The sequence below is a fragment of the Vombatus ursinus genome, unplaced genomic scaffold, assembly GCF_900497805.2.
Source record: "Vombatus ursinus unplaced genomic scaffold, bare-nosed wombat genome assembly UNPS02009770.1, whole genome shotgun sequence".
NCBI lineage: Eukaryota > Metazoa > Chordata > Mammalia > Diprotodontia > Vombatidae > Vombatus > Vombatus ursinus.
The window spans coordinates 11,319,207-11,336,903 of NW_020949548.1; the positions used below are offsets into that span (position 1 = coordinate 11,319,207).

At 39.8% G+C, this 17,697-nt stretch overlaps 1 protein-coding gene across 2 annotated transcripts in view; it reads right to left on the minus strand.

Annotated features, from left to right (window-relative positions):
* USP47 (ubiquitin specific peptidase 47) overlaps positions 1 to 15,774 on the minus strand; it is a 110,045-nt gene extending 94,271 nt beyond the window's left edge. The window contains exon 1 of one of the 2 annotated variants that reach the window (XM_027852591.1): positions 15,601 to 15,774. Coding sequence is in view for 1 of the 2 variants with exons in the window: in XM_027852590.1 (XP_027708391.1) it covers positions 15,601 to 15,639 (39 nt within the window). In the remaining variant the exon portion in view is untranslated. The remainder of the gene's footprint in view (positions 1 to 15,600) is intronic. The other variant, XM_027852590.1, reaches the window with a different exon arrangement.
* Between the last annotated feature and the right edge of the window lie 1,923 nt (positions 15,775 to 17,697).

Sequence of the window (17,697 nt, forward strand, 5' to 3'; positions counted from 1 at the left end):
CTGTCTTTAGTCTTGTATTTGAAGATCAAATTTTCTGTCGAGCTCTGGTCTTTTTATCAGGAAGGTTTGGAAGTCCCCTATTTTGTTGAATATCCATCTCCTCCCCTGAAAGATCATGCTCATTTTCACTGGGTAGTTGATCCTTGGTTGTAATCCAAGCTCCTTTGCCTTACAGAATATCATATTCCATGCCCTACAGTCTTTTAATGTAGAAGCTGCAAGGTCCTCTGTAATCCCGACTGTGGTTCCATGATATTTAAATTGTTTTTTTTCCTGGCTGCTTGCAGTATTTTCTTTTTGCCCCAGTAATTTTGGAATTTGGCTACTCTATTCTTGGTGTTTTCAATTTGGGATCTCTTTCAGGAGGTGATCAGTGGATTCTTTCTATGGCTATTTTACCCTCTGGTTCTAGGACCTCAGGGCAGTTTTCCTTTATGATTTCCTGAAAGATACTGTCCAGGCTCTTTTTTTCATCGTGATTTTCAGGTAGACCAATAATTTTTAAATTATCTCTCCTGGATCAGTTTTCCAGGTCAGCTGTTTTACCAATAAAGTATTTTATATTTTCATCTATTTTTTCATTCTTTTGTTTTTGTTTGACTGATTCTTGCTCTCTCATAGAGTAGTTAGCTTCCATTTGTCCAATTCTAATTTTTAACATTGTTTTCTTCTATTAGATTTTGTACCTCCTTCCCCATTTGGCCAACTGTATTTTTTAGGGACTTGTTTTCTTCAGTGTACTTTTTTTCTAGCTGGCCAAATGTATTTTTTAAGGACTTGTTTTCTACAGTTAATTTCTGTCCTTCCTTTTCCAAGCTATTGACTCTCTTGCATACCTCTCATTTCTTTTCCCATTTTTCTTCTACTTCTCTCATTTGACTTTTAAAATCCTTCTTGAGCTCTTCTAAGAAGGCTTTTGGGCTTCAGACCAGTTCATATTCCCCTTTGAGGTTCCAGATGTGGGCTTGTTGACAATGTTGTCCTCTTTAGAATTCCTGCCTTGATCTTCACTCTTCCCATAATAAGAATCTATCATACGTTTCTTTTTGCTCATGGTGTTTGCTTATTTCCTAGTCTTTAAAGAGACTCAGCTCCCCTACTGGGGAGCAGAGGGCACTGACCCAAGCTTCTTGTGTTAGAAGCTTAGGGCCTGGTCACTGGCTTTGTGTGCTGGGGCCTCCAATGCAGGCAGTTGGAGGCTTGTAGGGTTCTGGCAGCTTACCTGGTGTTGGGCTGGAATCATCAACACTGGAACCCTAACGGTAGGCATTAGGTAGTGTGGCTCCTGGAGATTTCCTGCTCACCCAGGCCTTTCCTTCCTTTGCTTTCTTCAGCTCCTTTCAGACAGATGTTGCAGGATGTTCATCCACCTGGGGCCCCTTGGAGCACTGCTTCCCTTAGTTTTGTTGAGGCACTGGGAGACCCAGTTGCTGCAGAATGCCAAGGCACCTGTTGGTTTTCCAAGCTGGTTTCCATCAGTTCCCCCACCCTCACTGAGGCACTCGGGGGTCCTGGTGTTGGTGTTTGCCTGCTTCACCACCAGAGTTCCAGGATCTCTTCCTGTTATGCTGAAGTGGGGCTTTCCACTAGTTTCTGTACTACTTGCCTCCCTCCAGTGCAAGAGGTGCCTTTCCCTTTAATCCCTCAATCTACCTGGGCTACTGGACTGCCGCACCCCATCTTTCTTCTGGTTCAGCCGTTCCAGGGTTTTTCCTGGGGTAATATTTTCTGGGTTTTTAGAGGTAAATAAGGGAGGGTAAGAGTGACTTACTTCTTACTCCACCATCCTGGCTCTGGGAATAGAACCATTAACTTTCACCTCAACCTTCTAATGAGTCCTAGAATAAACTTCTTCCAGACTATCAAAGAGGGAACACCACAATCTTAGTGGCAAGGTTCATTCACTGTAAGTACTATAACTTGGAAAAGAGTTCTGGGACCACAAGGTAAACTGACCCTACCCTGATGATGAAGGGGAAACCTAAATAATACCTCATTTTCCCATCTACCCTTTTCCTAGCTTACCCTAGAAACATGTGGCTGTGAAAAAACATTATTTTAATTTATGTGAATGGCTTAACAAGTATATATGTATGTATGTGTGTATAATAACATGCATTCTAATTAACATATGTATATCATGAAATAGTTTATTAAAATTTCACTGTGTGATGTGATTTCTATACTTATGATCATACACGTTCAATCTATATTAGACTATTGTTTACATAACATGCTCATCACCCCCAAATTTTAAAGGTAGAGAACATGGACGGCCAGCTGTCCAATCTAGCTTAAGCAAAAAGTACAATAGAGGAGTGACAGATAATACAATGTGGTACAGTGGGAAAAGCAATGGCTTGGTAGTCAGGACAAAGGCTTTGACCCTGGCTTGTCATTAACTAGACATGACTTTGAGTTACATCACTTCCCCTTTTGGGAATTCAGTTTCTTAAACTGTAAAATGGGGGAGTTGAACTTGATCTGTGAGGAACTTCTTAATTCTAATATTCTATTATGCTAAAGCTAGAGTGGTAGGATGGGGTTCAGAGTCTAGAATGTCAGGCTAAAAAATGTGAACTTTGCTCAGCAGAACATGGTAAGCTCTTGAAGGTTAACATAGAATAGTCAGACTCAGAGGAAGATTAGTAAGACTGAAGTGAAAGTAGTATTCAAAAAAGATTTGGGGAGAGGGCAAGGTAAAAATTATTGTAATATTTCTATAGCACCACTGAAAAAAATAAGATTTAAACTGTCAAAAACAGAATTCAAAATCCGTTCAAAGAACTAGTGATATTTAGTCTGGAGAAAACCAAGGGAAAATACAGTAATATGCAGAAAGTTCCTAATTATCAGAGCTATTCCAAAGAGCAATGACATGCCTCAGCAACTAGTCAGGAAGCCCATCACATCTCCATCACTGGAGATCACTGGAGATCTTCAAATGGAAAATGGATGACCACTTTTCAGAAGTGTTATAGGAGAGATTCATGTTCCAGGCATGCACTAGATGAGATGATCTCTGAGGTGGTCTTTTAACTCCACAATGTGAACTGATTCAACCATTACATAGAGCAGTTTGGAACTATACCCAAAGAGGTATAAAACTATGCATAGCCTTTGACCCAGCAATACCACTACTAGGTATATATCCCAAAAGTGGGAAAAAAAAAAAAAGATAAGAAAAAAGGAAAATGACCGATATGTACAAAGGTGGCAAAAGAATTGGAAACTGAAGGGATGCCAATCAATTAGGAACAGTTGAACAAGTTGTGGCATATGATTGGTAGGATGTTCTCAGAAAGACCCACATGAACTGATGCAAAGTGAAATTAGTAGAACCAGCAAAACACTGTTCGCAGTAACAACAATATCATAAGATGATCAATTGTGAATGGCTTAGCTATTCTCAGCAATACAATGATACAAGACAACTTTGAAGGACTTATGATGAAAAAACACTACCTACCCATAGAAAAAAAACTGATGGAGTCTGAATAAAGATTGAAATTTTTTTTTACTTTATTTTTCTTGAGATTTTTTGAGGGGGGAGGTCTGTTTTCTTTTATAACATGACTAATATGGAAATATGTTTTTTATGACTATACATGTATAATCTATATTGAATTGCTTGCCTTCTCCATGAGGGGGGATGGAAAGGGAGGGAAAGAATATGGAACTCAAGGTTTTAAAAACAAACGTTAAAAATTGTTTTTACATGTAATTGGGGAAAATAAAAGACAAATAACTGCCTAACTTAAAAAAAAAAACCATTCCATGAAATGGGCATCAGCTTCAATTTTGAAGATTACTATGAAATTATAAACGCATTCAATTAGATAAAAAGTATAAATATGCTTACTACAGTAAAAGAGAAATGAGTTCACTTTTAAAAATTAAGTATATATGGGGTCTACTATGTGCTCAGTACTACTCTGTACACTTTGAGAAATATAGAAGTAAATGAGCCCTCTCCTTAGCAGGCTTATGATCTAGTTAAGAAGCCATCCATCACAAAGGCTAACTCAACTAACAAAGTTTTGAAATGATATTCCAATTGTTTGAAATGATTCTATCCAAGCCCTGCTGTAAAGCCAAGAAATTCCACTTTGATATGACTTGGTTGATTGCCAATTCATAATATGGTTATTATGAAACTACCTCCTAGAAAGTCTTACTGAATATTGTGTTTCAATGGAACTAATATTAGGCGGTATATGTCTATATCTGAGATAAATGTCAAATTAAAATGATGAAAAGTTTAAGAAAGTCTTTAAATGGCTACATATTCCTTATTCTACTCCCCTTAATTACTGATTTTTGCCATCAAATGAAACAACATATTATCTAATCAGATCATATATTATCAAGTGGCACAATCTTTCCCTTCTCAATTGTTTATGCCTATGATCTTTATATCCTTCCCATATTTAGTTTATTACTTCTAATACTGGTCCTCATAAACAGGTAACTGAACTAACTATACAAGTCTCGACTAATTTTAGGATCTAAAACGATATATCCGGCCTTTGTTACTCAAAGTTATCTTTCTTTTGGATTACAGTTAAGGTTTCTTATGAGGAGAACCTTGTTGACAAGTAATGACTCGGCAAGTGAAAGGCTTGTTTACATGTTCTCAGATGTTCTAATAACTGTGCTGTTAACTGAAGTTGTGTTTACTTGGCCTATTACCATATATTCTATTTAAACACACAAAAGGTAAATCAGAAAGTATGTGATAGCATGCTATTTTCATAACCAAAATGATCTCATTTTAATGGCAAAAAATTTAAAGTTCAATTTCTCCACTTGGCATATTTAAGTTTTTATATCTGTCTGATTGCCTGGTGTATTAGAATGAGAACTTTCCTGGATTCCAACCTGTTTCTGCTACTCAATACTTTGTGATACTAGAAAAGCCACTCAACAGTTCTGGTACATTTTCATCTTTAAAACTACAAAGGTTGAACTGAATGACTTTTCAGGGCAGTGATTCATAACTTCAAAGTTGCTAGCTATCTTCATTAGAGATGAGATGCAAGACTATGATGTTTTTATTAACATATAATATTTAAGGCTCTAAAGAATTATCCTTTTTTTCCCACAGAAGGAATGGTGTTGGATAAGAGGTACATCTTACATATGCTTTCCATAACTTAAAAACAGAACAGAGTATTCTAATAAACATCTTCTTCCTTTGAATAACTGTTTCTATCTTATTATATATTTAAATGAAATCTTAATACTTTTCTTCTTAATAAGCTAAGACTTCAGAATTATCCTCTCCCCCCAAAATGGACAACATTAAAAATGCCAACATTCTTTTAAGGTTATAGGATATCTTCCCAAGAAAAGTATTTAAAAAACAAAACAATCCAAAGGGGGAAAAAAAGTGGTTCTAATGTTTCAATTAACTGAGACCATAATTTTTCTCACTTAAGAAAACCTAATTGTAAAGATATATATTTAAGATATAATCTGTTTCAGATAAAGATACAAACTAAGCAAGTTTAACAGTAGCATTTAAATAAACTATATTGGCCTGAATATATCTTGCATTTTCCTCCCAAAATTGATTTATGTAAAATAATGCCTATTGGCATTAGACAATGAAAAAAATATTATTTTACCTGGCTTTCTGAATTCAAAGAAATTTTGTCTTCTCTAAATCAAAATCTTTATTTGGGGCTACCTATGTCAGGACAAATATGGCCCTTTAGTCCATATTATTATGAAACAAAGAAAATCATTTTACCATCATATATCTAAAGCCTACAGGGCACTCACAGAGATGACTAGCCGGCAGTTATACTGCTGGAAGGAGTCAGAGCTGTGCCTCAAAGCTAGTACTGTGGCTTAAAATCCAGTTCTTTCTACTGCACTATGAAGCCTCCCTGTAGGCATTAGATACATGACTGCAAACAAGTTATCTCTCTTCATTTGAAAACTGAGAATAATATTTTGCATTATCTCACAGAGTTGTTGTAAAGAACACGTTTTTAAAAGCTTACAGTTATCATAAACATTTTCATAAAAGTGAAACAAAAAAAAAGGTCAAAATTAAAGCAATGGTTCCCATTTCTTTTCCTGAAAAGGTCCGTACTGACATCCAGAAATATTTCACTTATTTCCTTTCATTAGCAGAATTATCACCAAAAAAAGTGCAAAATACTTAAGAACTTCTATGTGTCGTAATATCTGACACAGAATAGGTATTCAAAAAACATTTAAATAAAAACTCAATATTTCTATGTCCTAGAAGCAACTAACACCTCTTCAAACACTTAAAAAGTCAGACATACAACTTTACAAACAAAAAGAAATACACAACTTAAATTCACAAGTGAAGTTTTTATACTAACAATAGCTTCTGTGTGATAGGTTATGCAGCACTAATTTCTAACTGAACTTCAGAAGAGAAGGAGGTGAGGAGTAAAAAGTATACAAATAATTACTTTGCTCTTCAATTCACTGAGGAAGGCTTTAAAGAGTGTTTTCTAGAGATGATTAAATAATGGATAAGAGGAAGCCTGTCAAATTGGCAGAAGAAGTGTATTCCTATCACAGGGGTTGGCATATCACGTGCCCACAATCAGACAGAAAGACCTGTGAGTAGCAGGTCTGGTTGAGAGAAAAGAAAAATGAAGACAAAAGCACCAAGCAACCCTTGGGCAGTCTTGGTAAAAAGCTCTGAAGCTGAGATAGTATGACTGTAAACCTGACAGCAGAGTTATAATAATATGGCATCTGAAGAAAGGAAGGAGTAATAAGCAAATACGCTACTTGTGTTCAAAAGCTAGCGTCTTTAACTTAGAGAGCATGAGAATACCCAGAAATTAATGCCTTGGTTTCCCAAAGCTAATTTGGGAAATATCTTTACATAAAAAGAATAGGGAAATTTTATTTGGGTCAAGAAAGGTATTTAATGAGTGAACTACAAAGCCCTAATTTTTTTTTTGGCCATTGCTAAGTATTCAAATAAGCAATAAAGTTCATACCAATTCCCCCCCCCCCCCCCAAATATCACAGCTACAACGTTCCCACTCAACTTCAGATAAAAGCTTACTTAAAATAAAGACATCTAAACTTCTAAAATTTCAAACCCTCTTTCTGGTATATGTCACTTAGTTGCCCTGACTCCACTGCTCTTTACCAGAAAGTCACAACATTTACTTCAAAATAGTACCATATATTTTTTTAAACAAATACCAAAGACTAAAGTTCACAGCAACAAACTATATTAATTATGAAGACAGTTTAATCCTGTGGCTGTCAAGGATGATTTCCTTTTCCTCTTTAAACAAATTCTAGGACTAGTATAGGTGGTGCAGTGAATAGGGTGCTGGGCCTGGGAAAATTCATCTTCAGGAGTTCAAATCCAGTCTCAGGTACTTACATGTACTAAGCGTGACCCTGAGCAAGTCACTTAACTCTGTTTGCCTCAGTTCCTCATTTGTAAAATGAACTGAAGAAGGAAATGGCAAACCACTCCAATATCTTTGCTAAGAAAACATCAAAAGAGGGTTATGAAGAGTCAGACATGACTGAAAAACGACTAAACAACAAACAAGCATTTTGAGGGCAGCTAGGTGGTGTAGTGGATAGAGTACTGGGCCTGGAGTCAGGAAGACTTGAGTTCAAATTTGGCCACAGGCCCTTATTAGCTGTGTGACTCTGGGCAAGTCACTTAATCCTGTTTGTCTCAAGTTCCCCATCTGTAAAATGAGCTGAAGAAGGAAATGGCAAACCACTCCAGTATCTTTGCCATGAAAACTCCAAATGGGGTCATGAAGAGTCGGACACTAGTGATATGACTAAATGACAACAAAACGATTAGTATAGTGGTGGAGGTAGAGGCTGGTGAATTGCTTGAGTCTGCAGAATCTGAGCTGTGGTAGGGCTTAAATGAGTGGGGATGTTTACAGCAAATCCAGCACTAATACGGTACGCTCCCAAGAGCAGGGGGTCACCAGGTTGCCTACAGAGGGGTGAATTGGTCCTGGGTGAAAAAACTGACAAGGTTAAAGTTTCTGTAATGATTAGCAGGAGAATGGGCCTGTGTGGCCACTGAAGTTCTAGCCCTGGAAGGAGACCCAGTCTCAAAATAAATAATGTAGTTCTACTGTCCACTTTTTATTATAAAATATTATTAAATTCTCTCAATTTTAAATAACACTTTAGTATATAATTTTTCAAAAACCACTTAAAATTATTTGTCAATCTCATAAATTATTTTATCTAACAATACTTCAAAAATCCATGATTCCATCAATGTGGATAATGCCAATTAATAATAATAATAGCTAACATTTATATAGTGCTTACTATGTGCCAGGAACTTTGTAGATGAAGAAACTGAGGCAGAGGTTAAGTGATTTGCCTAGGGTCACACAGCTAGTGTCTGAGGCAGAACTAGATCTCAGGTCTTCCTGACTCCGGGCCCAGCGCTCTATCCGCTGTGCCAAGCTTGTCAACACAGACTGCAACTTCTCTTGACCTTAACATATAGTTTTTAAGAGTCACAGACAAGTAGTTCATCACCAGGTCTATATTCAAAGCCTTTCCAAAAAGGCCAGACCTTGTGCTCCACTAGTTTAGCTTTCAAGAATGAAGCATCTAAATAATTTTTTCTCAGGACCCCATAAATGAAAGAATGAATTAAAAAGCATTTATTAAGTGCTTAATATGTGCCAGGCACTATGCTAAGTGCTAGAGATACAAACACTATGGTGCAGTTAGGTGGCTCAGCGGACAGAGCGATGGGCCTAGAGTCAAGAAGACCTAAATTCAGCCTCAGATGCTAGCTGTGTGATCCTGGGCAAGTCACTCTGCTTGCCTTAACACTGGAGAAAGAAATGGCAAACCACTCCAGTATCTTTGTCAAGAAAACCTCAAGGGACGGTATGGTCAATCGGGTCACAAAGAGTTGGATATGACTGAGTAACAGGTATACAAATGCAAGCCAACAAGACAGTCCTTGCCCTCAAAGAGTTTATATTCTAATAGGGGAAGACAACACATACAGTGAGTAGTAACCAGGAAAGAGAAATCAAATGGAATGGTGACTGAAGTCATAAAATACTTGATTAACACACTCCTTCCAGGACTGATAGTATTGATGTGATCACTGTTTTCAGAGCTAGATAGAGTTGCAAAGTGGAAGAAGAGGTGGCGGATATGCAGCAGTAATGGCAGTATGATTTAGGGTTCTAGGGGCAGAAATCTGAGTTCCAGGTAGGAGCCAGAGTCTGGGGTACAGGTGGCATGGTATGGAGATGGTTAAGAAGTGGCAATGAGATTAAAACTCCAATTTTGTTTGACTTTTCCAATTTTATATTTTCTGCTTATATTTTAATTCCTTAATCATGCTTAGGTTATTCTAATGGCATTAGTCATACAGAAAATTTCTCTTTTATTTGATTTAAAGACAAGGATAATTAATGCTAAAATAAAAGCAAAATCTATACTGGACTTGCCAAATTTAATAGCTGTTTAGGAAAATTCCTTAAAAAATGAATTTTGAAAACATCAAATCACATACAATTATAGCAATAAATAGAAAAGCACAGTCAATATCAATATTTTACTTTTTAAAAATCATATAATATTTATCTCAAGGAGTTCAAAGTACGACACAGGCCTACTCAGTCTAACATTGGTCATTTGTTCTGTGAAAATGAAACCTTAGGTAAACAAGGTAACAAGGGGGCCAGACTATTAGTAGCATAGGAGAAATGTTACAAATGAAAGATATTTTTCAAAGAGAGGGGGAAGAGTGTACTGTAGAAGAGGTGACACAGAAACACTGGGGGGATGTAGAAAAGTAGTTAAAAAAGCACTCACTCCCCCAGGGAGTCTGACCAGCAGTCTGAACTATGATGAGCAGCCAAGGCAGAGAACATTGGTTGGACACTATACTGGAGTTTGGCAACATTAAAGTAGATTTTATACTTTATTAGCAAGTTGTTGTGAAAAAATAAATTCCAGGGATATAGCTACACATATATACGAGAACTTTCACAATGTACCTGGGAACCAGGAAGGTGGAAATTATTTATAGATTGGTTTGATAGGCCACAAAGAGATTACGTGAATTATCCAAGCCATGTGAAAAAAAGTCAGAAAGTATACATATGAGAAAAAGTTAAACACAGATGTATTATTTCTTCCAATTCAGTCTGTAGGTTCCCTCACTTAAAAATCTACTGAAAAATTAAGTGACAGAAACAATATAATTTCTAAAAAATTAGTATAAAATGTAGCTTCTTGGCCACTTAACTTCTTAACTTGCTAACACAGGGAGTAAAGCTGGATTGACTAAAACAAATATTCACTAAATATCCATTATGTACCTAGCATATGGCTAGTTGCACTGGGAGATTAAGATAGAAGAACTAACTGCTGCACTCAAGAAGTTTACAAGCCTTACACATGTGAAGCAAAGTAAGGACAGGGTAGTATCTTTTAAAATGACAAATTATTGTTGCAAAATAATGGTGAAAACCTCATGCCACCACAACACTGAACCAAAATAACAGAAATGTAAATGAGTGGGTAAAATTTTAGAAGCATGAACATATCTCATAAATACATATACATATACATGTAATTCACATGTGTATAGAACTTTAAAGCCTACAAAAGGCTTCCTCACAAACAACCCTGTGAAGTAGATTATATATTATTCTCATTTTACAAATAAGGTAACTAAAGCTTTGAGAGTTAAAGCAACTTGACCAGGGTTAGGATTAGAATCTAGATCTTTTTACTCTAAATCCTACATTCACTTCATAACATTACAATGCCACCCCAAGGAATGAGTAAATTATCATATCCTAAAAACAAGCAGAGTATTCCAACTTCCTTAACCAATAAGGGTTATAGTAACCATTACTCTCTAGGCAGCGAGGCGGTGCAGTGGATACAGCACCGGACAAGGAAGACCTGAGTTCAAGTGCAGCCTCAGACACTTACTAACTGTGTGACCCTGGGCAAGTTACTTAGCCTTGTCTGCCTCAGTTTCCTCATCTGTAAAATAAGCTGGAGAAGGAAATGGCAAACCACTCCAGTATCTTTGCCAAGAAAACCCAAATGGGGTATAAAGAGTCAGACACAATTGAAACGACCGAACAACAATAACAAATCCTTCTCTCAGTTGTAAAAATCAGAAACCATTATTTGGGGTAAGAGCTAATGAATTTTTTAAAAAAAATAAAAAACCTGAGAAATGGCATATCGATCCAAAGTCCTTAAGTAGTTTAATTAAGGAAAGTGGCACTGAAATGCCATTTTCTACATTTGTCCCTTGCTAGGAATGATGGGTTCCTTATAAAATAATGTTGGAGGTGAAAGGCAAAAATAAAATTAGGTTGTTCTTCTAAGGAGATTCTCAGGGGATATCAACTTTTGATGGAAGCAATGGTTTTTTGGATGAAAATACAGGAAGAAAGATGAGCCCAAATGAGTTTGCATATCAATTCCAGGAAGATTTTCTTATTATTCCTACTATGTCATTATTACTCTTTTAACTTTTATTACCTCAACATTTTTTGACTCATCACTAAGTGTCTTCAAAATGTTTCAGCATGTATGCATTTATACAGGGTGTCCCAAAAGGCTTACTGAAGTTTTAAAGTTCGTGGGTTTAATACTGCACTAAGATTTTTTGGGACATCTCGTATATATTCTGTATTCTCAGCTAGGTTAAGATATGATTTGAGGATATGAATTGTTGACTTATATCAAATCCTGATAGGACACAGTGAAGTGCTGTCCAAACAGAAGGACATTCAATAATTTTTAACTATGACACGCATTTCTTGCAAAGAAGAGAAAGTTTAAAATCATCTATACTTTAAGACTGAAAACAACAGTATCACCAAACCATAAACATCAAACACAAAGAATCTGGAAAAAAATTTTTTTTTTAATTCTTACAGGTAACTTTTGTTTTATTATCACTTTCATTTCTGAATACATCCCTCCAACAACACCCAATGGCCATCCTTGAAACAAGAGACAAAAAGCAGTTCAGAAACACCAACCAATGTATAAACACAATATTCACAGTATATGCACTGTTCCAGGCACAGTCCTCTAAAAAGGGAGAGAGGTGCAATTTCTCAAATTTAAGAGTGATATAAGGAAAAGAATCAACAAATATTTATTAAGAGCAATTATTATTACATGGTGCAAAGAGTTGGGTTAGGCCTATGAGAGTTACAGAAGACAAGACAAAGTGTCTCCATCATTGTTCAGGAAGATAAGACAAACACATGAAAAGTTAAATAATGCAAAATTCAAACAGCTCAAGACAACAGCAGAAGAGATCTTACAAAGTAGTATAAAATTAATCAAACAAACAGTGTTATAAGGGGGGGGGTTAATGGAGACGGGGATTTAAGTTGAACCTTGAAAGAATATGGTTAGGAAGTAGGCTTGGAGGGTGGGGGGAAGCAAGAACAAAAGTCTAGAGGTTAAATAGCACAAAGCATGATAGAAAGATAACGAGGAAACCAGTTTGGCTGGAACAAGGTTTTGGGAAGGGGAGATAAAAAGAAATACAGGTTGGGGCCTAAACCAGACTATGAAGGGCCTTGAGTGCATTTTGTAGTTTGCTCCAGCTAATGGAAAAGACAGACTTTGAACAAAGGAATGGCTACTTTATGCAGATTAACCTGGTGAAGGAATGAAGGGCAGACTAGAAGGGAGACCAGACAGAAAGAGAACAATTAGGAAATAAGGGCTTGAACTGCAATGGTGATGGTGAAGAGGATGGGATCAATACTGTAAAAATTCTTTTTAGTGACTGACTGGATATTCAGAAAGAAGACGAGTAAAAGATTTGAAGACTGAGTGACTGAAAGCCTGGTAGTTCCACTAAGAGAAATCCTGAAGCTAGGAGAAGCTTCCATTTTTGAGTGTAAAATGAGTTCAACTTTAGACATGCTGTATCTCAGATGACAATGAGACATCCAAGTGGAAATGTTTAGCAGGCCACTGGAAACATGGGACCAGAACTCAGGAGTAGTAGGGGAATCACAGGGCTGGAGAGATACATGATTATTATTATTGTTGTTATTAATAATGATAATATCAGCTAACGTTCACATAGACCTTACTATATGTCAGGCACTGCACCAAGTATTTTACAATTATTATCATATTTGATTCTCACAACAACCCTGCGCAAAAGGCATTGTTATTATTCCCATTTTATAGATGAGGAAACTGAGGCAGACAGAGGCTGACTTGTCCAAGGGTCACACAGTTAGGAAGTGTCTGAGGCTGAATCTGAACTCAGGTCTTCCTGACTCCAGGCCCAGTGATCTATCTACTGCACTACCTAGCAGTCTTGATTTGAAGTCCACTATCGAGGTTGAAAGCACAAAAGAGGTACGATTTAAGGGAGTACACAGAAAGTTCTTGGAAGGCATTGAAGAAGAGTTAAATGAAAAACCAGGATAGAAAAGCAACACAAACATTATGGTAAGCAAGAGTTGGAGGCAGAGTATATGGAAGGGGAGGGATCAACAGCCTCAAAAGAACTCAATGAAGGGGCAGCTAGGTGGCACAGTGGATAGAGCACCGGCCCTGAAGTCAGGAGTGCCTGGGTTCAAATCCTGCCTCAGACCAAACACCTGACAGTACTAGCTGTGCGACCTTGGGCAAGTCACTTAACCCCGATTGCCTCGCTAAAAAAAAAAAATAAATAAATAAATAAAAAAATAAAATAAAAAAAAGAACTCATTGAGGTTAAGGAATAAGAAAGTCAATGGACGTGTTGATTGCTAGGAGGTAATTTGTGGCCTTGGCCTTTTAAGAGTTAATTCTAGCAAAGACTAGGATATGGAAGTTAAGAGTGAAGTTTGAGAAGATCAGGAAATAAAGGTAGCCACTGCAGACAATTTGTATGTTTCATTTGGCAGTGAAAGCCAGAAGAGAAAAAGTTTGGGAGACTATGTATATGTAATGCCTAGTCACCAGAAAGGCAGAAGTTAGGACATAAATGGGCGAACAATTCTGAAAAGAAGACCCCAGGGGAAGGGGATCAAAGGCACTGATAGAGAACCTATTCTTTAAAAAATTCCCAAAGGTACAAGAAGCACTGTGGTACAGACAGGGATATCTCTCCATTTATACAACAGGTGTAAAGGTATAAGTAAATCAAACTTCACCAAACTAGCTTATTAATCCACTTCTTAAGTTTTTTGCTTCTTAAGTTTTCCCATTGCAGAAATACTCATATTTTGTCAGATTGGCAAAAAACAAACAAACAATGGGGGTGGTAGGCTACAAAGAAAATAAACATTACCAATCACTAAAAATCTAATTATCTCTAAGATCACTAAACAAAGCCTGGCAATTTTTATCTTTGTATAGGCAGAATTTAGCACAGCTATCTGACTATATAACAGGGGGCTAATGTTTGGGGAATTTTAATGTCTTCACAAAAGCTGGGACTATATATCAGCTAATACAACATTTAAGTCACCAATAGGGAATTTCATCACTACAAAAAATTCCAGCGTGTGTTTCTGCCTATTAGTCTTAAAAAAAAAAATAACAAAAATAAACTGAAAGCTGAAGTCTTCCATATGCATTATCTCCCCCCATTAGAATGTGAGCTCCTAGAAAGCGAGTTCTTACTTCCTTTTCTATCTGTATCCTCCAGCACAGAGTTAAGTGCTTAAAGAATCCTTTACTTATTCATTCATTCAACAAACAAATATATATGTATATATATATCTATATACACACACACATACATAAACACATATACACACATACATATATCCATATAGATTTATACTTAGATATCTATACTTATGGAGTTATATATAGCTATATAGAGATTCCATATACAAATATACAGATCTCTACATATCTATATAGACATATGGGGAACTACAGATATCTCTATACAGATTTATAAAGTGAATTGTCAACGCATATCATTTAAAGCTATCTCTAAGTTTTACTTCGCACACTGAAAACAACGGGAATCCTCTAAACGACTTTTCCCCTAACTGGCTGGCTCCCTGCCTCCATTAAGAGAGCCGAGAAAGCCCACGCCCCGGCTCCTGGGGCTGGGGTCGGGCACTTAGACCCCGCGCTCGCACACGCCGCAGCAGGGCAGCCCGCATTCCCGAGCCCCGCAGGCGCGCGGCGCGCTGTGCGGATGTTGTCTCGGCGATCCACGGCGGCTCCGACTCGGGCCGGGCCGGGCCGGGCCGGGCCGGGCCGGGCCGGGCCGCCCCGCTCCTCCCTTCCCCCCGAGGGCCGGAGCTTTCCCGGGAAACGCGATAAGCAGTTCCTCCCGTCGCGGGTAACCCTGCACCCAGGCCGGCGAACCCGTAAGTTCGTTCAATAAACGCCCGGCTGCCCCGGCCGTCCCCGGAGAACGGGCCCCCGGCTTCCCTCCCCTCCCGCAGCGCGGTTTTTTCACGTTCGGGCGCTTCCCGGCCCCCGGGCCGCGGCCGCCCCCCACGCGGGGCCCGCGGTTAGGCCGGGCTGGCCGCCGGAGGCCGCAGCGCGGGCCTAGCCGACTGGGCCGAGCCGGGCTCCCTCGCTCCCGCTCCCGCTCCGGCTCCCGCTCACCTCCTTCGGGACGAGCTGGTTCTCCTCGCCCGGGACCATGGCTCAGGCTCGGCCCGCGGGCGACGCGAAGCGAGGGGCGGCGGTTCTGGGCCTCAGGAGAGAGCAGCTGAGCCGGGCATTCTCCCGCCGCCCTGACCCCGGCCACTCGCGGAGGCCTCGGCCCGAGCCCCGGACGGCAGCAAGCAGACACCAACCCACGGCAGCCCCACCGTCACCGTCACCCGGGTCGTAGTCGTCACCCTCGTCGTCGTCGTCGCCGCCCGGCCCCTCCCCCGGACGACAGCGATCAATGGAAAAATGGCGGCCGGGGCTCTCGCGAGACTTGAGCGCCCCGGCCCCACGAGGGGCCGGCTCCAGGGCCAGCCCAAAATTGCTACCTCGCTGCTCCCCTGCGCGGGGTCCTACCGCTGCCCGGCCCGGGGCCGAAATGGCCTCCAGCCCGAACGGGAATGGGCCGCCCCCTCCCAGCCCGGGCCCTGCCCCGCCTGACGGAGACCGCGGCCCCCTCCTTCCGCTTTCCCCGTCCGGTAGCTTCCTTGTCAAGAGCGGCGCGCCTGCGGCCGCGCTTGAGAATCTGTCCCTCCGACCGGCGGCCACCGTCCTGTGTGTTCTCGGGCTGGTGGGCCCCGGTCATTTCCAGTCAAATCAAGTCAGCAAGCAGTCAGTCAACATTTATTAAGCGCCTTCGACTTGCCAGGCACTGTGCTAAGTGTTGGGGATACAGAGAAAGGTCAAAGACAGCGCCTGCCTTCGAGGAGCAGACAACATGCGCACAGTAATGTGCAGACATGCCAAGTAGCCCACAAATGGGAGAGAATCCACGGGGGAAGGCATAAGACTTAAAGGAAAGACTTCCTGTAGAATGTGCAAGCATTTATTAAACGCTTACTATGTACCAAGCACCGTGCCGTATGCTGGGAATACAAAGGCAAAAAGCATGGCACCTTCTCCTGGAGTTCACGTGATGGCTTTTGATGTAGTTTTCTAATTTACACGATCTTTTCTTAAGGCCAGCGCTGAATAGATGGCTGGCCATCTTGGCAGAAAGAACAGGGTTCCAGTCCTGCCTCTTACAGATGGGCTGTGTGACCAAGGGTGTGTCACTTAAACTCCCAGTAATGGCAGTCAGTTAATAAACAATTGAGAGCCTGTCCTGTGCCAGGCGCTGTGCTAATGGCTGTAGATAACAAAGAAATGCAAAAAAGACAGCTCCTGCTGTCGAGGCATTCCCAAGGCTAACCCACAAGTCTCCCCAGCATCTTTCTGACAGGATAAATTGCTGAAGATTTTGGAGGGGGGATTCTCCACACTAGGAGTTCCATCTATACGGTTGGTCTTGGAACCATGCCAAGCCCTCAAAAGGGTGGAGCAATTATAAAGTGCTCCAGGTAATGCCAGGTTCTTCACAAAAGAAATTAGACTCTAAATGTCAAGCCCTCAATAATTATATCCCTCATCAACCCAGACCTGAGAGATCCTCTTTCCCCTGACCATATACATCTCTTAATCTTCTTTGGACCTCTCCTTCTGTCTGGTACTTTCATCCTTAATTCTGTACTGCCTGGGTTTATTTCATCATTTTTGGGGTACAGGGTGTCCCCCCTCATCATTCCAGCGTCACTAAGCTAGTTGAGGACCAGAATGACCTCCCTCTTTGTCTCCTCTGTGATATCTAACAATGCACATAGTAGGCTTTCAAATATTTCCTCTTTTGGATGGAATTATTGAATGGTTTCTGCCCTTCAGGAGGTAATGGGCTGGGTTGGAAAGGATCTTCACTCATCATGGGAATTAAATTGAGGCAAGCTCTTAGAGATCTTCTGAGCCAATATCTTCATTTGTCGTGTTATCGAACCAACACCCTGAGAAGGGGAGGGGTGGTAAACTATAGAGGTAACACTCAGACTCATGTCTTCTGACTCCAGATTTAGCACTTCCCGCCCCAAGGTCAGCACAATATTTTGCATGTAATAAGTATTTAATAAATATTGAAAGATTGAATTAATTGAGGCAAGTGTGCAGTGAAAACATCCTCAGTAGTTTGCAGATATCTTGCAAATCTCCATAGCATCTCTTTGGTAACCTCTTTCAGGGACC